Source organism: Pelecanus crispus, chromosome Z (genome assembly GCF_030463565.1).
Source record: "Pelecanus crispus isolate bPelCri1 chromosome Z, bPelCri1.pri, whole genome shotgun sequence".
Taxonomy (NCBI): domain Eukaryota; kingdom Metazoa; phylum Chordata; class Aves; order Pelecaniformes; family Pelecanidae; genus Pelecanus; species Pelecanus crispus.
The window spans coordinates 10,965,063-10,990,980 of NC_134676.1; the positions used below are offsets into that span (position 1 = coordinate 10,965,063).

A 25,918-nucleotide genomic window follows, 5' to 3' on the forward strand; every position below is an offset into this window, starting at 1 on the left:
CATCCTGGCTTCTATCGGGAATAGCGTGGCCAGCAGGAGCAGGGAAGTGATCGTCCCCCTGTACTCAGCACTGGTGAGGACGCACCTGGAATACTGTGTCCGGTTTTGGGCCCCTCACTCCAGGAAAGACATTGAGGTGCTGCAGCGTGGCCAGGGAAGGGCAACGAAGCCGCTGAAGGCTCTGGAGAGCAAGTCTTATGAGGAGTGGCTGAGGGAACTGGGATTGTTTAGCTTAGAGAAGAGGAGGCTGAGGGGGAGACCTTATTGCTCTCTACAACTACCTGAAAGGAGGTCGTAGTGAGGTGGGTGTTGGTCTCTTCTCCCAAGTAGTTAGCGATAGGACAAGATGAAATGACCTCAAGCTGCGCCAGGGGAGGTTTAGATTGGATATTAGGAAAAATTTCTTCATGGAAAGGGTTGTCAAGCATTGGAACAGGCTGCCCAGGGAAGCGGTTGAGTCCCCATCCCTGGAGGTATTTAAGACATGTAGATGTGGTGCTTTGGGACATGGTTTAGTGGTGGACTTGGTAGTGTTAGGTTAATAGTTGGACTTGATGATCTTAAAGGTCTTTTCCAACCTAAATGATTCTATGATTCTATGTATTATGTTTGCATGAGAAGATTTTGGTAGCAGCGGGGCGATGGGTGGCTTCTGTGAGAAGCTGCTAGAAGCTTCCCCCAGTAGAGCCAATGCCAGCTGTCTCCAATACGGACCCACCATTACCCAAGGCCGAGCCCATCAGCAACGGTGGTAGCACCTCTGGGATAACACAGTTAAGAAAGAGTGGAAAAAACACCCTGTGAAACCAGGTGAGAGGAGTGAGAATATGCGAGAGGAACAGCCCTGCAGACCCCAAGGTCAGTGCCGAAGGAGGGCAGGAGGTGCTCCAGGCACCAGAGCAGAGATTCCCCTGAAGCCCCTGGTGCAGCCCCTGCTGAGGCAGCTGTGCCCCCGCACCCATGGGGGCCCACGGGGGAGCAGAGATCCACCTGAGCCCGGGGAGGAGCCCACGCCGGAGCAGGGGGATGTGCCCCAAGGAGGCTGTGACCCCGTGGGAAGCCCACGCTGGAGCAGGCTCCTGGCAGGAGCTGTGGTCCCATGGGGAGAGGAGCCCAGGCTGGAGCAGGTTTGCTGGCAGGGCTGGGGACCCCGCGGGGGACCCACGCTGGAGCAGGCTGCTCCTGAGGGGCTGCACCCCATGGAAGGGACCCACGCTGGAGCAGTTCATAAAGAACTGCAGCCCGTGGGAAGGACTCATGTTGGAGAAGCTTGTGGAGGGCTGTCACCTGTAGGAGGGACCCCACGCTGGAGCAGGGGCAGAGTGTGAGGAGTCCTCCCCTGAGGAGGAAGGAACAGCAGAGACAACTGACCGCAACCCCCATTCCCCATCCTCCTGTGCTGTTTGGGGGGAGGAGGTAAAGAAATAAGGAGTGAAGTTGAGCCTGGGAAGAAGGGAGAGGAGCGTGGAAAGTGTTTTAAGATTTGTTTTTATTTCTCATTATCCTGCTCTGATTTGATTGGTAATAAATTGAACTAATTTCCCCAAGTTGAGTCTGTTTTGCCCATGATGTAACTGGTGAGTGACCTCTCCCTGCCCTTATCTCGACCCATGAGCTTTTCATCGTATTTTCTCTCCCCTGTCCATCTGAGGAGAGGAGTGATAGAGCAGCTTTGGTGGGCACCTGGCATCCAGCCAGGGTCAACTCACCACAACACAGAATCACAGAATCATAAAATAGATGAGGAATTTAAGTATGCCAGCAAACACATACCTCTTATGCCAGTAAAAACATCTTGTGCCTCTCCAGCCAGGTGCTAGGATATTAGCCACCAGCTTCCCAAATCAGCACCACTATATATGCACATAGTACTGAATACTGCTTCAAGGGTTAATTGTTTGGAGAACCAAGGGAAAACTTGGGCACTATTAGAGTCTGTATCATGGACTACTAGTTTCCAGATCAGAGTTGAAAAGAGAGCTGGTGTCTTGGCAACACCCACATGTACTTTCTCCATCTCATACCCAGACTGAACAACAAGCAGGGTCCCAGCCACTGAAAAGAGGTTAAGTGTGCACCTAATTCATGCATCTCCATTTGTCAAATCAAGCACAGCCTACAGCCAGAAACCAGGCAGCAAGCATTGCAAACTTCACCTCTGAAAATCAATACAGAAGCACCTCTAGATTTAATGTGCTACCAGTTAACCTAATGGGACAAAGTTTTTTTGCTGGGTTGGTCTCTACCTCAAGAAATTTTCCCCTTAAATTTAGAGATTAATCTTTCAGAATTCAATGTTGCAAATACAGAACCTTAGCGTTAATAAAAGCTTATAACTGACATTTCCCACTGCAGCACGAGGAAGCTTTTTTCTGCAGAAAGCATGGATTATAAATTCTATGTAGCTACATAATCCAAATGAAGCATTCTCCCATAACCACATAATCTCTTTATAGTAATTCTCACATGCACACCATGGATCATCTCAGTTATTTTCACAATCACTTTGCCCTGATTTTTGCAAGAGGTACAAGAAATTCTTTTCACAGAGAAGTGGCTTTTGTGATATGCTATCAAAAGTACATCCACTGAAGGGTTTGGCTCTTCTGGAACAGATGAAGACATGGAGCAGTATGACTTTACTTCATTGGAGCAGCAGAGGAATTGCTAGTGCTTTGCAGAATTCTAGACTATACCTTCAGGCTTTGCATTAAAATCCTGAAGTGGCAATTCCTGCCACAGTTAAAAGTCAATAGGGATGTGTCACAACACATCTGTTGAAGAGTTGGACTTCCTCTAACTCCGTTACTATACCCATTCTCTTTAGTCCTACTGCAGTGATCAAAACTGGAATCTAAATCCAACTTTTGACACACACACACTTACAGAAATGGAATCACTAGCTAGCAGTTTCTCCTAGGCTTATCAACTGCCAACAACCCAATGTGAAGTACAGCTTTTACATGCTCCAGTGGGCTAGGTGACCTCCATCTTTGAAGCCTATGAACATGCTATTTCTATAACTATTCTCAGGGCTGCTATTCACGGTATTTTTTTTTCTTATATAAAGAGAAATTAAGATTAGAGATCTAGACAGACCCACAGACCCAAAAGTGGGGGGGTGAGGGGTGGAGGAGCAGACACAATGCAGAAAGGAACAGTTAAGTCTTTTCCTGGACTACAACACAATTTTGCTGCAAGATTCTTTAAAGTTCAAGAATCCTAAGGTTAGAGAAAAAGCTTTTCCTGCTACTTCCATATCACATGGATCCTGTGAAAGCCCTGTTACACTTTCCCACCCCCATCCTGTTCACATATCCCTTGAGACAAGCTGGGGGGGCGGGGCAGTATCATGCTCGGCTTTCTCTTACTCCTCACGTATCACACAGCCAGACACTACAAGAACCAAGGTTCAGGTATTGTGCGTTCCCTTGTGCTTGCAAAATAAATCCATATTTGCAACCATTAGGGCTCAGTGCTACAACTAAAAGGACAGTACAGCATTTCAATGATGCAGGCTGTACTTACGCTAAATCTGTTTTGCCACTGGAACAAAGCTGTCCCACAGAAGCATGGGACTGGAAGTGTTGCTGCAGAGGGGAGGCTATGCCAGAGCTGGTCCCTGTACAGGCACAGGAGCACTGAGCATTTCTCTGCACACTGGAGACTGCCTACTCCAAACTACACAAACCAAGCCTGGAAGGTTGAACTTTCACTAGTTTTTTTTCCATCAGTGAGATCGTCCCTTTCCATGCCTCAACTAACAAAGTGGTGTCTGCAGAATGTCTGCATGGTGTTCAACTAGAGGGTCTGCTCTGGCCATCAGAGACAATGTATTTTCCAGTTGCATCACATGCATGTGGTTGGGAAGAAAATCATGCTTTCATACAAAGAGGCATATTGTTTTTAGAAGCATCAGTCACAAGATCCTGCCAGACAAAAGCTTTACAATGCCATCTCTGGCCAGGAACATTCCTATTTGTTTTTTTCTTTTCAATTAACAACATGCACCCCATGCAATGCAGACCTCTCTCTTCCTCCCTCTCCCATTTCTCAGGTCAGTCTGGTCAGACAGCTCCTTGGATGTTCAGGTTCTGCAGACTTCAGAAATTTTGAAATTTGCCTTTTACTACACCTCAATCTACTTGCAAAAACTGACCACAAAACAAGTTTCAGATTAAAAGTTAAGCCCCACAATGGAGTCACTACCAATGAGGATAAGCCCATGAGTATTAAAATAGTAAGTACATTCCTCTACTGCATTAACCACTGCAGGCGAAAACTTTCTACTCAGAGGTTTTTAACCATGGCCACAAACATTAGGATTTGACTTATGGAACTGCTCTACTTGTACAGAATTCAAACATTTCCTGAATAAATGAGCATCACCACTATGGTTCCTGTGCATTTTGTTTATTTGACAGTCTCTCAATATAAAGAACACTTTGAGGATCATACAGGGTTTACTGGACTCTGGTACCTTTTTTTTTTTTTCAGTCCACTCTCTGGGGACATGATTTAAGCAATACCAACAAAGGAGCTTAGGCAAACATAAATTAATCTCTTCCGAATTTACAAACATGGGCCTAACCAGCAAGTCCTTTTAAATAGTGCAATACACTGCCAGTGTGCTCTTCTGCAAGGACTGCTGTACTCTCTCACTTTGAGAGAAAAAAGGAAGCCACAGTACCTTAAGTCTGAGAATCACAGAAGTGCACACAGAAACATGAAAAATCTCAAGTTACCTTAGACAACTGTGCATAGGAGTGAAATGAAGACCTGATGAAGACACAAAAATAATGGCATGTAAGGAAGCTAAAGATACTTGGTCCACCAGGAAAAAAGATCTTCTACTGGACAACTATAAGAGATCTGTTTGAAAGCAAGAAGCAGGAGAGTCCAGCACCAAAGCAGGCTATCTCATCCCTGCTCGAAAGCTCTTCCAATGGCTGTGGCAAACTCAGTGAACAGACACCACACCACACCCCAAATTCACTGGGGGGTAGGAGAGGAAAATAGTTACGTCAGCATAAGCATCTCTGACATTGAGGCAGGAACCAAGATTTGTTTTCAGCCGGGGCCACATAAACAAAAAAACCTGAAACAAGACATAACCGAAGTAAACAGTTTATTTGAATATGGGTGTAGTAAATCACTAACCTACATTCCCATACCATCAGTAAAACACACAAGACAGAGAGAAACAATGATCATTAGAATACCACTGCTGTGCTTGGCTTAGGAAAAGAGACTGTCTACAGGATTTATTAGACTGAATGCTGCAGAGCCCAAGAGGTCAGATGCTCATATTAATGGATCATAGTTCACGAAGGACACTGAAAAGAAACTAAGAAAAACAGTGTCAGACAAGCATGAGGCAAGACACTGTACCACACTCAAGGAGGAACGATTCACATCTGATTGTCCTGGACGCTGAAAGAAACAGAAGCTCGACAAAGAGCTCTAACACGGTCTGTTCTGGAAGGAAGCTTTGGGAAGTGTGTGGGGAAAGGGACTGAAGACTGTTGATGAGGTTAGTGCTACCTGCTTCAGCACTGCACACAGAGTCTAATAATGTACTCTGGCAGGCAGATGGTGCTGGGTTACAGGAGTTACTTGGTGGCTAGTTATTTGATAGCCTGACCTATACTACGGCTTTGATGACATGTTTTGTCCACTAACTCCAGAGAGACAACTTATCAACAGCTGTAATAAAGCCACAGCTAGGCAGCAGAACTTACTAAGCTCAGAAAGAATTTGACCGCGTTCTAGCAAAATAACTTGTTCACAGGCCGAGACAGCTTGCCAGTACAGCTGGAACAGCTTTTTAAGATATAACAAATAATACTCTCCCTTTTCCCTTCTGTATAGGAAATAAGGTCTTACCCATCTTTTGAGAGCCAATGCTCTTCTCAACAAAAGCAGCGTGTGCTACCTTCAGCTTTACTACTAAAAATAACAAACTTTTTTCAGTCCACAACTAAGATGACTCTGCAACTCACCTAGTAAAAGCAGTTGAGATGCAGCCAGCACACTCTGCATGTATTTAAGAGAGGACTTCTTCACAAGGAAGTTTCCCAAAGTGATAAACCTTGCTATCCTGTGAATTGGTGATGGATGTGTCCAAAAGCCAAGTAGATTCCCTAGCAAGTTCTCTCAAAATGCAGAAAATTTCCACCTACAATTTCATTTGCTCCAACTCACTATCCTCAGAGTCAAACCAGTGAAGCAAATGCTTTCTATCGGATACTACAAAATGGACACCGATCCATTACACAAGATTACACTGTAAACCTCAGAAAGAATAACAGTCAGGGAGACAACACGGGGTTCAAGTGGGAACTAACAGATTTACTAGTTTCAAGTGGCTGCATTACTACAATGTCAATTTTATAGTGACAGATACAGAATAATCTCGGAGGGACCTTTTATTAAAAATGGCACAAGACTTCACCAAAGATGCATGGTGTATGCAAGTGTGAGGGGAAAGTGTAGACACATTTCTATGGACTGTCTGTGGAAAGTGACAGAAAACTGATCCACACAGAAGCCAAAAAATAACTACTCTGCCAAGGTCTGGAAAAACAGGCACACCATCATGACTGACTGATGCCCAGTCCTGCTGTTAGCCAGCTCCACTCTTAATCCCCTGCCCCACAGATCAAACCAGTCATGGGGTCTCCTCCTCTTTTCTTACTAAGCTCAGTCTTCAGTTTCACAGCAAAGACGATGTAACTCCAGAGAGGACACATATGACCTACAGCCCTGTTAAGCTGAGGGCTTTCCTTGAATGAAGGCTTGCAGAATTAAAGGGAGGCCTTGTTCTCCTCTCTCACCCTGGCATTTTGCTCATTTTGTCTGACTCTGTACAGACCTGCCACTACCTACTGGAAGAGAGCATATACAGCTGTATCAGCAGTAGAAATTGGTGTCTGAGTAGATATTAATATCAAGCTACAGATAATGAGCTCTTGGGAACTACAGAAGAATCCCAAGAGGGGACTGTGCATGTTTAACTTTTCATAGAGTTCAGTGCTCCTTTTTAAACACCTTTCTTCACTCAGGAAGAGAGTTCCAAACATGACTGACAGAACAAGCATAGTCTGAGCTTGTACAAAGAAGTGGAGAAGAAGAAACAGCATGCTTGCAGAGACAGTGTCAGCAAGAACATGCTCCCATGTCCTGACAGGTCATTCTCTAGCTACAGCAGCCCCATCACTCACGGCAGACATTCGGGATCCTGTGCTGGATCACTGCTGGAGTTTCAGCCTGGCCTGGGGTGGTAATAAAAATGCTCCTGGACCTCTGCACCAAAGGCCTGATACGGGACAGGGAGGGGACAGGACAGAAGCCCAATGAACTGAAGTATTCAGGGAGGTAGTCTTTGGACTACTGCTACAGATGACACCGCAGCACATCAATACAGGCTGTGTAACTAAAAGCAGCACTATCTGAAATAGTCTATTTCAGAACCCATAGTACTGCAACATTACAAATCTCATGTACTGTAAGCATTTACAAAACATATAGCTGTGTAACCCCTGGGCTACATTACACTGAATACATATAGGAGTGACATTTTCATTTTAGAAGCTTTTTCCTTCTAGAAAGATGAGTTTCTTGTGTATCTGCGCTGGAGACCTAATGTTGTATTAATGTACTATTTCTAAGCCCTACAGGTATAACCTTTCTTTTTGCTTCTTAGTTACTTTTCATTTTCTATTTTTAGGTTTTTCCCCATTTTAGGGATGCATCCAACAAACCAAAGAGATCTTAACACACAGCACAACTTTCCTAGGATGAGATAGGCAGTATTTTCCAAAAACAGAGAATGCAGATTTTATAAGCATACTGAGCACTTATACTGTCTGCTAAAATTATAGTTCATTTTTTAAAAACTAAGTATCTAGTAGATAATCTATTTTTTTCTTCTCTGTTTTTCTCTTCTAATGTTCAAAAAAGCTGTATAGAAATGCATCTTCTGTATCATTAAAGTTGCTGGAAATTTTACACCTCCAGGACCAGTGTAGATTTGATATCTCAGCTAAAAAGCCAAGAGCATCACTGTAGGGTGTGGCTAAGCAAAATCCTTAGGTTGGCCATCATTACCACAGCTAGAGCTACCAGCCCGAGGTCGCACAACCTGGCAAGCACCTGCAAGGAACCAGCCTGGCCACAATGTTTCAGAACAAGATACAAGAACGATCAGCTCAATTTCTCTGGAAACAGCTCCCATTTTTCACGTGGGCCGAGAACTGGCAAACTGAAATAGTGCATTCCAGCTGCTGCTTTCAGAAAGCAAGCCAAACCCTCAGGAGTTTGTGTCAAAGCTCCTCTGAAGCTGCTGTACTTTGACAGGTGCTTTTTCTTAGGAAAAGTTGTACTGGTGCCATGTGGGCAAGAGCACTTTTACTCTACTTCCATTGTTGTGCTAAGAACAGAGACTGCCTGCATTAGTGTACGGGAGCAATGTGCAATCCAACACTGTCATCTGTCAGTTTGCCATCATCTGCCAGCCAGTGCTTGGTGTTTGCTAGAGACACAAGCTCAGGAGGGTTTCATGTACCAGCAGAGTTTAAGATACAACCCCACTGCATTGTGCTCAACACATTTCATTTTAACAAAAATACTAAGAATTTTGCAAGAGTTTAGCTAACAACACCAAACACAGACTTAGAAATCACAGGGAGAGCAGGTAGTGAGGCTCCAGTGCTGAAGAAAAGGTGGGTCTACATATAATTACAGGCTCCCCCATTCCTATTTCAAAGAATATTTTCATTCTTTTTCTCTGCGGCATCCTCACTGTGCAAGTGCCCTGTCATCTCTCTCTCCCTTTAATATCTACCTCTGTAAAGAGAATTATGCTAGGAAACCTTCCTGACAAAGAACAGAGAAAACAAACCAACACCAATCATCACCATAACGCACCAACAGCAACAGACTGGGAAAAATTGTCTAGTTGGAAGTTTACACATCAAATACTAACCCCATCAGCCAAGACAGCTATCTACCAAATAGAAGTGTCCCAGAAGTAATAAATTTCAGGCCTGATCACACCATGCATCCCTGCAATGCTGGGAATTGACTTTACCTGAAACTAACTCACTACCCAGCAGCTAACAAAGAGATCTCAGAAGGATTGTGACACACGGAATCAGAGACCAAATAGAAACTAAGTGGAACAGAGTGTCCACAGTTGAGTTTGCATCATGTTGATGGGGAAGACATGATACTAAGCATTAGGAGTAAACAAAACCCCTTGTAAATTAGTTTATATTCATTTGAAGAGGCAGGCATTTTTGGGATGGACACAAAGAGCCACCAGTATCCAAGATAGGAAATAGGGATCATAGAATCGTTTAGGTTGGAAAAGACCTTTAAGATCATCCAGTCCAACCATTAACCTAACACTACCAAGTCCACCACTAAACCAATTAAGGGTAGAGTAGCAATTTCATGTTTCCTGGCTTGGTGGCTGGATTATTTATAAGGAAAGTAAATCAGAACAGGCTATCCCATTTTCACAGAAAGGCACCACGTGAATGCAAGCAAGTGCCCATTACCAGACTGTCGTGGTTTAGCCCCAGCCAGCAACTAAGCACCACGCAGCCACTCACTCACTCCCCCTACCCTGATGGGATGGGGGAGAGAATCGGAGGAGTAAGAGTGAGAAACACTCCTGGGTTGAGATAAGAACAGTTTAATAATTGAAATAAAGTAAAACAGTAATGCTAATAGTAACAGTATAATAATGATAATAATAATAATGATATACAAAGCAAGTGATGCACAATGCAATTGCTCACCACCCGACGACCGATACCCAGACAGTTCCCGAGCAGCCATCGCTGCTCCCCAGCCAACCCCCCCCAGTTTCTATACTGAGCATGACATCATATGGTATGGAATAGCCCTTTGGGCAGTTTGGATCAACTATTCTGGTTGTGCCCCCTCCCAGTTTCTTGTGTACCTGACAGAGCATGGGAAGCTGAAAAGTCCTTGACTAGCATAAGCAGTACTTAGCAACAACTAAAAACATCAGGGTGTTATCAACATTCTTCTCCTACTAAATCCAAAACACAGCACTATGCCTGCTACTAGGAAGAAAATTATCCCAGCTGAAAGCAGGACACAGACTTTCCTTCCATGATGAATATGCACAGAATTGTGCAACAATATCAAAAAAAGCAAAGTAATGCGTCTTGCAAAGATGTGAAACACTGGGCCTCATCCCATCCTACAACCTGCCAATGTTTAACCAGGGTCTGTATGCCATCCTGTCCATCTGCCCACAGCAAATCCCCCTTGTTAAGTCCTGCACTGAACTCTTCCTTGGGTCTGCACTAGTACACAGGAGTTCTTGTAGAGATCAAGCAGAGTCAAGACAGCTTGCTTGACTCCACGATACTTATCCAAACAGGCTGGAGAGAGGAGCAAATCATTGCCCACCTTCTTAACTTCACATCACTGCATCCAATGCGAAGGGTAAAAGGTCACATATGACAGAGCTAGCCAGTTTGCAGCCTGCAGACCAAATGCTTCTTGGCTCTGCGACACAGCCCCTATCCAACTTGTTATTAGCAGAGAGAAACTTGGAGCAACCAGAGATCCTGGTAGGCTTTGTCAGAGCAAGCAGTACTCCACACAGCTCTAGCCTGTACCACTTCGGTGCTGCCCTTAGCCTTGCAATGAGATGCCAATGCAGCCCTTGGCTGGACAAGGCTGTCAAAGAGAGAAGGTTTGCCCACCACACACATTTGAGCTTCAAAGTTTCTTTTGCAGAAAGCCATGGATGTGTCAGGTTCTCTGTCCCTGCTCAGTAAATACGACACTGGTTATTGTCAGGATGTATACTCAGTGGACACCAGACATTAGTACACTATCACCCCTGACAGACAGCTGATCAATAGTGCCAGTATCACAGGCAGGTTTGGAGGCTGAGGGGCTCAGAAAGGGTTCAGACGACTTTCTAAGAATGGTTTCCCTTCAGCATTTAACAGCTGCACCTATCTCTTAATTTTGAACATTAGCAGATCAGCAGGCCTATCTGTCATATGATTTCTAGGCAGATCACCAGTAGTTACCCTGGAGTTCAGCAAGAAGACATTGAAAGCTAGATGACACTTCACCTACACAGATGAACAAGACATTCAAAAGTGTGCACGCTGGTCAACAACACAAAGTTTTTAAGGATTTTGAGTGAAGCCTAACTCCATAAACCTCACTTCAGGACCACTCTCACGCTGCCAGGTACTGGCCAGACTCAGAGGGAACAGTGCTCTCCTAGGACACCCTCCAGCCTGAACAGGATGAAAAACCATTTCATATACTGTATGCACTTCAAATCAATTAAGGGATCTTCTCTATTTGCTTTCAGCAGGGGATCATGTTTCAAAACTTTTTTTTTTTTTTTTTTAATCGCTTCAGTGCCAGTTCACAATGACTCTTAGGTCCCACCTAGAAAACAAATTTCTACCTCAGCCCTTTGGATGTGGAAAAGACTGCCAGTCTCACCTCTCCCTAAGATCATGTGGAACTCAAAGCTTTTGTGTTGGGAAGAAGAAACAAGAAGTCCCAAGATACTAAGGTTATTCTGTACTTTAAAGTATAGGATGGGAGGGAGAGGGAACGGACAAGTGATAACTGTGACAGAGCAAAGCAGCAGTATTGGGCAGAACTGTGTTACCCAGGCAAATTAGTATGATAAACCCCAGCCAGCTTCTGAACTGCAAGAATTCTTGCAAGCATCCAGTCCCTATTTGCAAGGTACAGACCAGGATCTACAACACAGAGGAAGCAACTGGAAATGATGAACCAGACTTCTTCTGTCCCACTTCTGAGCCTGATGCCAGCATTTCCAGGCATGTGGAAGAATCGTACTCGCCCAGTCACAGCAACAGCCCCTCACACACACAAGGTTTCACTATGAGCTCCATGAGTTAAAAATCATGAAACACAGGTTCAGAGTACTATTTTAATGCAAGTGTTAAAGCCCTTTGTGAAAATTTCCTAATTCTTGGCTGCTGAAGAAGGGAAGGAAACCTGCCTCCTAAGCTGCTACCGCTGCTGCACAATATACCGTCCTACCCTGAGACAGGACCGGACAACCTCTTTGGGTTCTGCTTACTCACATGTCCATGCAAACATGCATCATGTGCTAGTTCCACTCCTCAACTATTACCATGGTGTTTCTAGAAAATACTTAGGAGTACTTCTTGTCTGCCAACAGCTTTTCCAAACTTGCTAATCTCACTACTACGCCCACTGCCCTCAATGACATGAATAAAGAGGGCCAGCCTTGTCACATCTATTGCCTCTGCTTGATAAAAACACACACAAGTAGGGCATGCAACAAGTCCACATCACCTTGTATGGGCAGTTTTCTTCCCCACCACAAAGCTAAAGAACCAAACAACAACAACAAAAAACAAACTAAAAATATTTTCACAATTTGTCAACACTCCCACCATAAAAATGTTTTTCTTGCCACTGAGTGGTAATTTGAGTTTGTAGACCTTTACAGAGAGTCTTTCTGTTCACAAGACAATTATTGTGTCCTCAGCTTTCTACAAACACTAGCTGCAAGAAGAAACCAAGGACTGGTACATCAACTCTAAATTATGTACAGTTTGATATACTGGAAATCTCAGTAGTATCTTCAGTGCTAACATGAGCCTGCCAATAACCTGTCCTCACCTGCTGTTAAAAGGATCTGTGCAAGTATTTCATTAAAGTTCTTTCCACCTCTCCAAACATTTCATATCCCCGTCTCACACAATCAGCTGCTGAGATGGAATTTGCTTACTCCAGGTGCCAAAGGGAATCAACATCTCAGTGAGTCAGCCTGTTACCCAGCTTTCACTGTAATGCCAGGGTGAACTGTATTTCAACAGGTCCCAGGTTACACATAGCAACACACCTTCAAAAAGAGAATGAGGCAGACAGGAGTAACAGGAGAGGAACACACTAGGGAACCTCTCCCTGATGGCAAACAGAAACGGACAAACACATCCAAGTGTTCTGCACCATGCAGCTGGGGCACAACATATACACAAGCAAGCCTGTAGCATCAAAGCAAAGCAGCTACAAGCTCACAAGGAGTCTTGGACTCCTTGGTGATGACCTAGCATCTCCCATGGCTGCCAGCCAGCTGGCCTTCCTTCACAGGTGTCATTTCAGAAGCTACCAAAAGCCCAGGACCACTCTACCTGCCCATTTACGCAGCCGCAAAGTCCTACGAGCCTGTATACTTCCTTCTCTGCAAAGATTCCCCAGGGTCCCATGTAGCAGTGTAACCATTATGTCAACCTCTTCAGAGCTCATTAATTGAGTACAATTGTGTCTATGAAGTAAAAAAACATCCTGAAATGAAAAACACATGCCCTGGCATGGGGAGGGGAATAAAAAAAAAAAAAACCACCAACAACCAAACCTTCACAGATTACTTTTTTAATGTAAAAAATTTAATGTGAGCAAAACTAATTTGACAGAGACGTTTCTTTGCAAAATACCTGGACTTTTCACATGACGAGCACCTAGTGATGGCTACAAAATCAGCCACAGAGAGCGTCCTGCAGCTTCACACCACGGCTCGCACCAGACCCATATGCCACGCAGCCATCCCGTCCCGGGGGAGCACCGCTCCCCGCAGCTCCCAGACCAGACTGCGCACAAACACTGCCCAATTCTTCCCCCAGATCTCCCGTATTTCGTAAATCAGCTAAAACCCCACCAGTCCTCTGTGCTTCCAGCTTCTCGGGTGCTCCGTCCTTCCCCGGCCGGGCTCCCCGGTCTCGCCGCCGCTTCCCACCCCGCGGGGGCACTGCCCTGCCCGGCGCTGGAGCCCACCGGCCGAAGCGGCGGCCAACACCCGCCCCATGCGCCAGCCAGGCCGGGATGCTCCGGGCCGCAGCTGCGTTTGGAGAAGCGACGTTTCCACCGGGGCAGGAGCGGAGCCGCTGCCGCCCGCCCGCCTCCGCCCTCCCCGCGGGCGGCTCCTGCCGCTGCTACCGGCGGCGCCAGCGGAGATGCCGGGGGAGGAGGGGGGGCAGGACGGAAGGGCCGGGCGGGCAGCCGTGACCAGGGGCGCCCCGAGATGACACAGCAGCAGCCGCCGCCGCCGGGCACGGCCCCGGGGCCCGGCGGGGATGGCGGCGGGGCGCTGAGGGGACGGCCGTTACATAACGGCCGCGGCGCGCGGGCCCGACCTCAGCACCGCCGCCCCCGCAGCGCCGCCACCCGCCGCCATCCGCCGCCACCCCCCCGCTCCGCCCCCGGACCCCCGGTGAGGCGGCGGCTGCCGGGGACGCCGCGGCCCCGCCCGCCCGCCCGCCCCTCACCAGCGGCTGCATCTCGGCGCGCACGGCGGGCACCTGGAACCGATCTATCTCCTCCATCATGGTGGCGGCGGGGCTGGGGCGCGGCAGGCGGGCGGGAAGAAGGGCGGGCGGGCGCGGGGAGGCTCCTCAGGCGCCGAAGGACGACGCCGCCCGCCGCGGCTGCTGCCTCATCGCCGCCGCCGCTCCCCGCCGAGGTGACTCAGCCGCGCCGCTTCCGGGTCCGGCCGCCACCGCCCCGCCCCTCTTTGCATATTCATGAGGGAGGGCGGGGCCACTGCCAATTACTCCGGGGCCCGGATGCTCGGGTCCCCGCGGGCCCCGCCCCGCCGCCGCTGGGACGTACCATTCGCTCCCTCGGGGGAGGGGGAGCTCGGGGGGGGGCACTTCGGGACGGAGGGGGGTGTCGGGGAATAGCCAGGGCCGACGGCGCTCTGCGGCCGGGTTGGCTGCGCGCCGCTTCCGGAGCGTTGCCATGGTTGCCGCTGTCAACTTCCGGCCGGCCGTTGGCCGGGAGGGCGCGGGGCTGCCGTGAGGAGCGGCCGGTGGCGGAGAGCCGCTGCGGCAGCCGCCATGCCAGCCAAGGCGGGCGACAGGCACCGGCAGGTAAGGGCCTGTCCCGAGCGGGCATCGCAGCAGGGCGGCGCCGCGCTCCTGTGTGACAGCGCCGTGGTGACGTCACCACCGGCGCCGTGACGTTAACACCACCACCACCACCACCCGGATTGCGTCACTGCTGTGCCTCGTGCAGCGGGAGATGGCGGTTCACACGAGGGAACGTCGCTGTACAGCCCTGCTCTGGCTCTGCTGCCCTCAGCTCCTGCTCTGAGTGGGTGCCACAGTGTCACTGGTGTGACACCAGGCCCACGGTGACATCACCGTTCCCAGAGCCAGCACATGCTACATCACCATGCGTTGCCCAGCTCGTTTCCCTCCCGGGTCCCCCACAGAACTGTAACCCCGCAGGGCTGGGAGAGACACCGGGGCTTGGCACAGCCCCTCTTGGCACAGCTTACTGCGTCATTACCTCATGTTCCATCGCTCTGTCGCTGCACTGAGGTATGTCACCACCCTGCCAGTGACACCCTGCGTGTTCTGTGGCGTTTCTGCACACCCTATTCGACAAGCCAGCATGTCCCAAAGCTGCAGCACCCCACACTCTTGTCACTGTACTGTTGCAACCCTGGGAGACCACAAAGTCCTCAGACATCATTGTCATGCCATTTCATCACTGTTACAGCATATGGCACTTCTAGGGCAGGTTTTAATGCACTTGAGGTGTCCCCAGTCTGCCTAAGAATCTTACAGGGACACTGAGCAGACAGGTTGAAATCCCTGTTTTTAAAAAGTTTTAAAAAATCTTTCAATTATACCTAGCTGTAACTTTTATCACTTTCCTTTTGTTTTACTGTTTGGTCTTCTCTCAGTTCAGACAACAAAGTGAGGTCATCTGCTAACCTTCATGGCCCTAACCCTACTCTGGGAGCAGCGGTGCGGGTGGATGTGTCTGTGAGACCTCACTGTCTGCCTTTGGGCTCTGCATGGGCATGTCTGTGTGCATCCCCTCGCAGGATGAAGGGCTCAGTCAGATTCATTCCTGGATCTCATCTACTACTGGACTATCAAAGTGTTTGATTTAAAAGCAGAAGATGACCTGGACAATAAAACCCTTTTTATAACAGGTTTAGGTCAATCCGAACGTATTTGATCTTTGGGGTGGGGGGAAGAGAGTTAGCATAGGTGGTCCAGAAGTGACTGAGATCAAGTAGCCTGCTGCCTCAGTTCAGAACACGTGCCAGAAAGCCATAACTGATCAAGGAAAGTGGAAGTTAAAAAAGAGGAACCAACGTGATGGTCCAGAGCTGTGTGGTGGTAGCTAAGATCCCTGGGTGATCCCCAGTGGTCTGTGAGGGGGTCTGGATAGCAGGAGCTCTTTCAAAGAGGAAACAGCACCCCTTCCTGATCATCTGGTCCCCATCTAGTTACCCAGGGGTGTTTCACCTTGTCTGTTGTTGTCTGTATAGACTCTGTACAGACCTATGCACCTTCTGAAGCCTGAGCTAATAAACCCCACTAAGTCTGAGCTGACTTTGCAGGGCCCAATCACATCTCCTTGCTCCTGCAACCGAGGGTTGGAGCCCGAAATTCAGAAGTACTGAAATGGTTCCTCATGGCCCCTGAGGTCTCTGGGAGCCACCTGGGTGTTTCTGCACATGTGGAAGGAGGGCTTGTGGGCTTTAGAGTAGACAAGAGTAAGAGTGAGGATCACTGTGACATTCCTAATCTTCTACTAAGAAGTACTTGTAATTATCAAGTTACAAAGGGCTTTATGAAGTTTGCAAAGGGCACAAATTCAGAACCAAAAACCACATCCAGTCCTAGATCATGAAGATGTTTATACTAAAATTGTAAAAACCATTAATAATAATAATGATACCAACTAAACCTGGGATGAAATGCTTGCTCTGAATTACAGTTTCTTTTATTTTTAGAATTTCCACATAAATATTTTCAATCATTTTCAGTAGCCATTATCTCAATTATTCTGAAACGGAAAGGGTTTGACTCACATGTTACTTGAAAAATGTAATTAATGGGCTATAAAGGTATTCACTTTATTTTAAAGCTCTTGAAACATCATAAAGTGTTTAAACTCATAGGGGTTTTGGCTTTTCACATAACTCTCATTGCAATAACTTAAAAGACAATAATTTTAACTTGTTCTGTATTGCCTGTCCTATATTTGCCTTGAGCTTGTTAAATCTGATTGTGGTTTCATGTCCCTGTATCTAGTAGAATATTATAGTGGAAGAATTGTGTGGCTCTGGAGTCCGGAGGCTTTTGCGTCATTTTCCCTGGCTCAAAACATAGCCCGTATCTCAGTGGCTTTGGGAGTCCAGGGAGCGGATGGCTGTGCCTTTGCACTACTCACTGCCCAATCAGGGCCTGATGATTTGTACTTACTGAGCCCTGATGGCCACTATAAAATAAATTGGTGAGTCAAGGTCTAGATACCAGTTCTTGACAAGAAAATCAACCTTGAAAATAAGTGAGAAAGCTCATGCACTTCTCCCTCATATGCGTTCTTCCTCTCTGCCATTGTGTGTAGTGAGGCAGGAAACAAGCCTGCTGCTTGCCAGTGAGGCTGTTTTTTCTGCTGAGCATAATTTCTGTAGGCTTTCTGTCCTTGTCCCTTTCATTGCTAATTCTCCTCTAGAGCTAATGCTCTTTTTACCTGTCCCTGTGCTTTTCGTTCCTCTCTTTCCTGTATATTGCTTTGTTCTGCTCTGCCTCCTAGGTTTTTCATTGCTGACTGCTTTATCTTTGATGGTTTTCTTCCTGAGATTGTTCTCAAAGCTGAGATAGTTACCTGAATGGTATCAGGTCCTTCCCTTATACTGCGTATCACTTCCAGCCCCTCCTCCGCTTTCATGGCTGTGTGTTCTTCAAGTGCTTTGTGATCAATTCCTCTTTTTTTGAGGAATTGCCAGCCTTCTGTGCCTGTCTTGTATCTGCCTTCCCCTCTGATATCAGTTTCTTGCTTTATTTCACTCTTTTTTTCTTTATCCGGGTGACTTCAGCCTCCACTTCAATCTCCAACCACCTGATGTCTTTTTCTTTGAAAGAAATCTCACATATTCCTGGGTGAAAATATGTCAAAAGCTGTTTGGCCACCAGAGATAAAGGCCGTGGCGTTCCGGATTAATCATTTGACTTGATCTGAGCCTTAATTAGAAGCATCTTTAGGCTTTTTTATGTTTGTGTACATTAATAACAAATGTGTTTCAGTGTTCAGTCTGTCAAAATAATTGGGTGTGTCTGGATCTTTTTGCTCCCAGTGCAGCTTTGTAAATAATAGTACTTACATATGCTCTGCACATCAATAACATCCTTCCTTTCAGGTCTGAAACGTGTTACGCACAATTGAGCTCCAAAGCATTTTGGGAAGATGTAGAATTATGGAAAGGCATAAGCCAACATCCCTGCATCAAACTGAAGGAAATAGAAGAATTAGGTTCTCAGCCTCCCTGAAAATGAGGTCTTGAGTATGACAAGCAGGACACTCAGAAGTAGAGTATTCCTTAAAAACATTGACCTGTGTGGCATGTACACAGACATGCAGAAAGTTGTTGATAGGACAGGGAACAATACCCTCTTAGTCTGGTGTCAGTCTCATGCATGGTCCTGGGTGGTGAGAGAAAGTGGCCAACAATTTTGAGATTGTTATTTTAAACATGGTTACCAGTATGCTGTTGGAGGTGCTGGTTCCATGTCTTTGCTTTGTGGCTCAAGGACAAGCCTTGTGTGAGCAGTGCAGAGCACCCTGTGCTGCTGTGTACCTCTGTGGCTGAACCCACCCCAAGGAGAAGCAAGATTTGTTTATGGTTTCTTAACTGGTGTTGCATACACTTCTTCGCATGTAGTGTGTGAAAACAGTCTGGCTGGGCTTATCACTTAGGGTCAACCCCACTGTCAGGTCACTGATGCAACAGGTCACTTATGCAGTGTTAAGAAAGCATCTGAATTTGGACAGTGAGGCATTGCTTGTTACACTTGACTTGTGGTCTTCCACCCACTGACATGTAAGCAGCTTCTTTGCTGTTCAGCAAGTTGTCAAAGAGAAACAGAGACACCCCCTCCCCAAAAACAGTCAACAGTCAGACACATTTTGCTTTTCTGCCAGCAAAGGCTTTTAAGGTGCTTACTGGCTCTTAAACATGCATTAAACCATCCATGGAATATAAAATAAACACTCAGTTTAGTGTCTCTCAGAAAACAGATTATAAAATGTATTAGCAAGTAGCTCTTAAATGGGCATCCCTAGTGTGTGTAAATGGATGTCTGCTGCAGGGCAGGGTAGAAGTCGCTTTGCTTTCTTTGCCTTTGTTTCCATTCTCTGCTTCTCTGCTCCTTGTGCCAAGCAGTGGTTTACTATGGAGATTGTTAATATTCAAAACAAGAATAAAAAGCTAGCAGGAAATTATTAAATGGTTTTACAGAAATGTCAAGCTTAGCTCTTATAATAACTCTCCCTCTTCCCCTTAGAATCCTACAAGCAGCTGTGTTCTTCTCTTTTTTTCAGATTACGTGTTAATCTCTGTGCTGTGCTCCAGAGGAAGCAGGGATGATAATGTCTCTGCTCAGGAAGATGAAGTAAACTTAGCAGGAGTGTTCTGTGATTGCCTAGCCTTGTAGTCTGATTGTCTTATGGTGAAAGCTAGCATGGGGAGTAGAAAGGCTGTAGGAATGTCTCTTTAATGATCTTAAAAAAATATAGTCTGGGTTTGTCATTGCCCTGATGAGTGTTTCATTAATACATAACTGATATTCAGCACTTGGAAAATTTGCTTAATATGAGCTGACAGTTCAGCTTTGCAGACTAATCAACCTGCAACATCCCTTCCTCTGAGTTTTCTGGCATTTTAGGCTGGATCTGCAAATCCAGATCTGCTCAGCCTACCTTGTGCTTTAAGCATAGGGAGAAATTTCACATTACTCAAGGAGTTATTGTGTAGTGGTGTGTCTGGCTCCTCACCTTGCAGTCACCAGTTGCAAGAGCTAGTTTTATCTGACAGTATAAGAGAAGGATGTACCACCCAGCAAAGGCTATAGCGAGGAACCTAATCCTGGACAGCAGCAGAGCACACATGGTAGCATCGTTGCATCTTCTACTTGATTAGTCATGGCAGACCTTGGATCTGAATGTGAGGGATGGACACATTTTTTCCTGAAGGATTTCTCTGGTCACAAATCCAGGATTTAACCCAGTTCTTAAATGAACACTTGCTCATGAGAGTACATCTCTGCTTCCTAGGACACCAAGATGATTTATTTACCGTCAGCATTGCCACTGACAAGTCAGAGGTTTTCTGCAGTGGAGGATGAAATAGTTGAAAAGTAAGGCTGTAGAAAATAGCTGTTAGAAGAGAACCAGACATGATTGTTCCTGGACTTGGAAAAAGCTTCAGAGCTTTTGCTAGTCAGTCAAGAAGGCAGATACTGATAGTCCTGTCTAATTTGTATAAATTCAGTTAATGAATCTCAGATGAGCAATTAGTGGCTGTCACATTGCCAACAAAAAGAGAGAGTAATAATGACTATGGATAGAGTAAGCAAGAAGGACAAGACTTGAATGGATGGTTGAGTAGGATTCTTTATTTTCCTCATTTCAGGCCAAGCTGGAACCACATTATTAACGTGTTGAGGGCAAATCTTCCACGAGACATTGCATGTCTTGATGCTTGCCCTGCCACTACCTGTTTCTGTGATGCAGAAATAGGATAGATCTTCCTAAATGCCAACCTAGTAGTGCCTTTTTTAGTTACAGGGACATCCTTTGGAAAGTTTCTTCTTATTTTAATTTTCTTGGTTTCAAACAAACAAAAAATATTCACAGGAATTTCATTTGGAGGCAACCCAAACATCCTACTGAAAAATACAATTAGAAATGCTTGTTGGATAGGTAGGTCAGGAACAGGAAAACTTTCTGCTGAAGGACTTGGTTTTACAGCTATTTGCATCCCCTGATGGCTTGTCTGCATTAGAGGGAGCTCTGGCAAGGGAAAGGAAAATTAAACGGCATTTAAAGCATCACTTTTGCAGCTGTTTCCTCTTTTCATCCATATCATCCTGTCGGATAGTGTATTTCTGCAGTAGTCAATAGCCATTTGTCATGTAGCATAGTTGATGTCTGGGTCAGAAGGAATTTCTAGGTGCTGCTATCATAAACACATCCTAGAAGAAAGGTCCAGAAAAGAACAGTTGTTTGAGTTTTCTATATCCTTAATTTAAGTATTATGACTGTTACAGGCTTCTGATTTCTTTTCACTGTGGGAACTACAATATTCTGTTCATTTGTTGAATGTAAGATGGTTATCAGAGTAAAACATGTTTAGCATGCATAAATTCTCCCTCTGGTGGCATTTTTCACTGTAGCAGTGGAGCACTTCCCAGGGTGGTCAGAGTTATGATGGTGACCTGGAGGTGTGTCACGAATGCAGGTTTGTGAATCCTGCTGATTATGTTAATTCACTATGAATGAGTGACTTTACACAGTTTGATTTAGTAACAGTTACAATATACTTGTAGCAAATTGCAGAATTTGATTATAATATTTTTAATAGCACTCAATCATCAATGATTAATAAAGTGATTAGACAAAATTGATCAAAACAGTGACCTAGTTACAGATTCGAAGATGGCAAGGTTCACTCTACTACTACATGGAAGCGCATAAAAGAAAATTAAATCACACTGAGTTAGAATGATTCATAAAGGGATTGCGCATATATGGAATAAGGAGGACCCTCCCGTTGAGTCACAAAGTTCAGAATGGACCCCCTTGCTTTCTAAACTCCTTCTCAGAGAGGAGCCTAGGTGCGGCTGGGCCCACTCTTAGTCTCAGACTTGGTCAACAGTTTATGAGAGTAAAGCTATAAGAATAATACAGCAGTATAAAACTCCCTTTAAAATTAAATCATACATCTACAAACTACTTAAATTGATTCATGCATGCACACTCACAAATATAAATGCATATATGAAAATAGTATACCTGTTAAAAATTCCCCTCGAGTTTAGTGAAATACTCACGTCTAATGCCTTGGCATTTCTCAACAGGCGAGAGTAGAGTCTCGAGGAGTGAAGAATATCAGCAGCCCAGGCTCCGTTGTCGATCTCCGGCAATGGAGTTCTGGTGGCAGCAGACTTTGGGAATCTGCTAGCGTTCGCTGACTCTGAGAGACGTTTCGATCAGAGGGAGACGCTGGTGCAGCCCGCGGCAGTCCAGGAGAGCTCAAAGGGCCTCGCTTAGGACTGCCGTTTATAGGATTGTGAGATGATTGACTTTAATCACCAGTAAATTTCCATCCGAGCCACAATTCGGGTCGGTAGTTGCTGGAATTCCAGCAGCGATGATACCACTCTGTTTCAAGGCTGTCAGGGGTAGCTGTTTGTTCTCGTTCCCCTCGTTAGCCATAGTATGAATCTTGATAAGAACAGAGCCGCGCTCTGCTCCAGCCATGGAGGAGTTTCTGGTACAATTAAGGGGCGCTTAACTGACCAACTACACAAAAGCAGCGGCCTGGAATTCCTGAGATCGTAAAGCTGTTAAAAAGAAAGAGGAATGGGGCGGGGATGCACCACCACAAGGTGAGAAACTCCTTATGACTCTTCAATGCCCTCTACCCATTCCTTAGTTCCCTAGCAACGTCTCTTTTTTCCTAATACAAATTCCTCATAATTATTCACACTCCTCTTGTTGTTGTTGTTGTTGTTGTTATTATTATTGGCAGGGATAGTAGCACCATTTATTAGGAAAATTTAGGAAGACTGTTGGTTCTTTCCATAGCAAGACCATCTTCAGTTTATATAGAATTTGCTAAAATGTAACTGTTTGGATTGAAATGTTCTTTGCTGGATGTCTGACTTAGGCTATACATTAAAAAACCAAAGACTCTAGATGCTGAACAACATAAACCAAAATACTAATAGCAACTTATTCTCTGAACTCTGTCCGTGCTTGTAAGCCTGGGAGAGCTTAAGTGAGGCAGGGAACCTACAAAAAACAAAGTGTGTCATTATGGCATTAAGCTGTATATCAAAATGCCTGTGCCCAATGCGATGAATTAAAGGTTGCCCCAGCAACCTTAATTCTCACATTTTCTAACTTCTGAATGCTTGTCTTTAGGATGCTAATAATAGTCTGTTAACTTACAATTTTTTTCTGTAGCTAATTATGTAACAGCAAAAATGTGCTTGAATTTTAGAGATGCGTATGAAGGCCAGTCCTTGCCATGAGCATCTTGTTAGTGAATATACAATCATGTTGATTCACAGGTATAGTTTATTTTTTATTTGTATTGTGGATGCATTTGCGACCTCTTCCATGTTGTACACACACAGTGTGATGTGGAACAAAGAAACAGCTGTCAGAGCAAAAGGATTACATCTTAAACAATAGCTTATGGATAACACATTAATACAGTAAAAAGAAGAATGAGGAAGCAGTGGCCCTCATTCTGAGCCATGGTGGCAGGACACCAACTACCTGGGTGCCATGCTATTGAGAACTTTTTACAGCTAATGTGGCAGAGAGGAGCTTTAAGAAAAGGTATGAGTAAGGACAGTATGCTGGCTTTGGAAAGATTTACAGGGAGCAGGAGCTTGCAAAAGAAACAGCAGAAAGACAAAACAGAGATATACCAATAAAAAGGAATGTCAGGACTGCCTTATTCAGCAAGCGGTGCAGCAGTAGACTTTGCTATTATGTGAATTAGGAGGCGATCTAAAAGATTGTTTATTAGTTTTAAGACACAATAGTTTTAAACAGTTCTAAACAGATAGTTTTAAACAGATAGTCTTAAACAGATCTACTAGTTTTCATAAGTGTTGCCTAGTGCTAATATTGCCAAAATACTAGGATCTCATCTCATCTCTTCATGTTTGTGTCACCTTTCAGCTGGATTCCAGCAGTTTTAGGTACTTTGGGATAAACCTTCCATCGCCTCAGGCACTTTGCAACAGAGGCTGCTGTAGTGCATCCCCGCAGGAATGATGCTTGCATCCAAAGGCTGCTTTCTGCTTTTTATACTGACTTCTGCAGAGTATCGAGTCAAGTACAGTTGCAGTCTTTACCTTCACTGGCCAGAGTGCCGGATATCCAACAAATAAGTCAACTTTTGTTGTTGTTGAAGTAGACCTCTGTGCTGTGAGGGATGCTTTGTCTAGGCAGGAGACGAGAGTTTTGCTAAAGGATCCTGGAACGAGCTGACGACCAACACCTTCCTAATCCCTACTGCCACCTGCCAGACAAACCTACGCCCATCTGCTCCACGTATGGCTGTCCTGTCCTTGTGGAGCGCATATGGAAGAAAGCCCAGGGCCTACACCAGAGTGCATCCTGGCTCCCATCTTCCCTCTTCAGGTTTAGCACACTTTCGGAGTGGGCTTACTGTGTCTGTGCTATGCAGCATTTGCCCAAGGATCTGTGTGATAGCAGGCCTAAGGCAGAATTGTTTGGGTTGGAGGGGGTGGCTGGAGTTTTTTTAGTCCAAAACACCAGAGATAATAACTGCAATTTTATAACTGTCCTGCCAGTCATGTTCTTGCTCCCTGCTGTGGGGAACTACTTCACTTAGTTCCCAGGGAGCCCTGAAGCAAGTTGCCACAGTTAGGGATTAGAATCTGGCAGTAAAGTAGGAATAAGTCAAATGGAGAAGGGTGGTAAATCCCACCAACTGATGCCGTGAGACCCCTCTCTTGAACACCCTCCCCCAGTCATATGCAGCTGGATGTGGTACTCTCAGCTGCCCTTTGATAAAGGGTAAAAACATGCGTGGGATCAAAGTTAAGAGTTTCAGAGCCTGGTTCTTTTTTTAAATAGTCTGTACACTTTGTTACACTCAAAATCTTATTTACAGGTAAAGAGGAGGCACACCTTATATATATAAACTAAGAATTTAATGTTAGTGTGACTGAAATCTTAGTCTAAACATTATCATCAGTCCAGATGTAATTATTATAGAAAATAAGAAGTACTTCTGTGAAAAACAAAGTCATTAATAATAATAATGCAGTTAAAATTGTTGCATGCAAGTTTCTACCCCTTTTCTGGTATTGTGCTCACCCTTCTTCTGGTCCTCTGGTTCCTAAGGTTGATGGTTTCATTTTGCTGTCGGTGGTGGTGGTGTGGATGTTATGGCAAGTGGTCAGCATCTGGGGTCCTTCACTGGGAAAGATAAGATGTCCATGTTGATGTTTTCTTCTTCACTCTAGGACACACTTGGAGTTTTTTTCATATGTTAGCTAACACACTTTCACACCTTTTTCTGGTGTTCCACATTACACCTGATGTTACTGTATATGATGCTTTTAAAGTGTGCTAGATACTATTATTTTATTTTCTTTGTTACACCTAAACCCAGCTTTGTGCTGTTCCCCTGTCTGCAGGTCTGCATTTTTCTAACTGGCCAGTGCTTACTGTTGTGGGGTCTCTGATGTCAAGCCTGTGTCCCACCTCTTATCATCCCCTGCCTGTACTCCTCTATGCCATATCCTGGGTTTCCTCAGGGTCTCTGTATCGTGCCAGGCCTGTACGATATCATTTAATTGTAAAATCATAGTGATAGAAAGACAAAAGAACTAAAGCAAATAAGCCATAGGCCTCTGGTTGATTAGAGAAATTGCTCACACTCTGCCCTACAAACCCTTTATGGAGTGGGGAGCAGGACGTGGTTTGTGCTGCTTCCTTCCAGTGCACTCTAACTCTAGCTTTTCTTCAGTGTCACTTTTGGATTTTAATACAGTTGCAGATATTTATTCACAGGTGGATAACACAATCTTTGGATTGTGTTAATTGACATGTGTGCAACTGCCAAAAGCAATTACCCTCAGATTGCCTTGTCAATGCCTTTGCTGCTGGATAAATGCTTTTATAGACTCATTTACAAAGGGTAATAGTAAGCAGGCTTTGTTTCATGTTTAAGAGTTTGATTTTTATTTGGATCTGAATAAAATTCTGCTCTGAAAATCTGTTTTGAATTTTGTTGCTTAATTCACATGTAGCATGGTCCTTGTAGAAT

General features: G+C 45.3%; 2 protein-coding genes across 5 annotated transcripts in view; one reads left to right on the forward strand and one right to left on the reverse strand.

Moving 5' to 3' along the window:
- The window catches only part of FAM219A (family with sequence similarity 219 member A), a 104,192-nt gene extending 89,793 nt beyond the window's left edge, over positions 1-14,399 (reverse strand). For all 4 annotated transcript variants that reach the window (XM_075726459.1, XM_075726457.1, XM_075726456.1 and 1 more), the window contains exon 1: positions 14,340-14,399. In XM_075726459.1, the coding sequence (XP_075582574.1) occupies positions 14,340-14,399 (60 nt within the window). The remainder of the gene's footprint in view (positions 1-14,339) is intronic.
- A 510-nt stretch (positions 14,400-14,909) lies between these two features.
- The window catches only part of DNAI1 (dynein axonemal intermediate chain 1), a 155,002-nt gene continuing 143,993 nt past the window's right edge, over positions 14,910-25,918 (forward strand). Inside the window, exon 1 of the mRNA XM_075726345.1 lies at positions 14,910-14,942. Coding sequence (XP_075582460.1) covers positions 14,910-14,942 — 33 coding nt within the window. The remainder of the gene's footprint in view (positions 14,943-25,918) is intronic.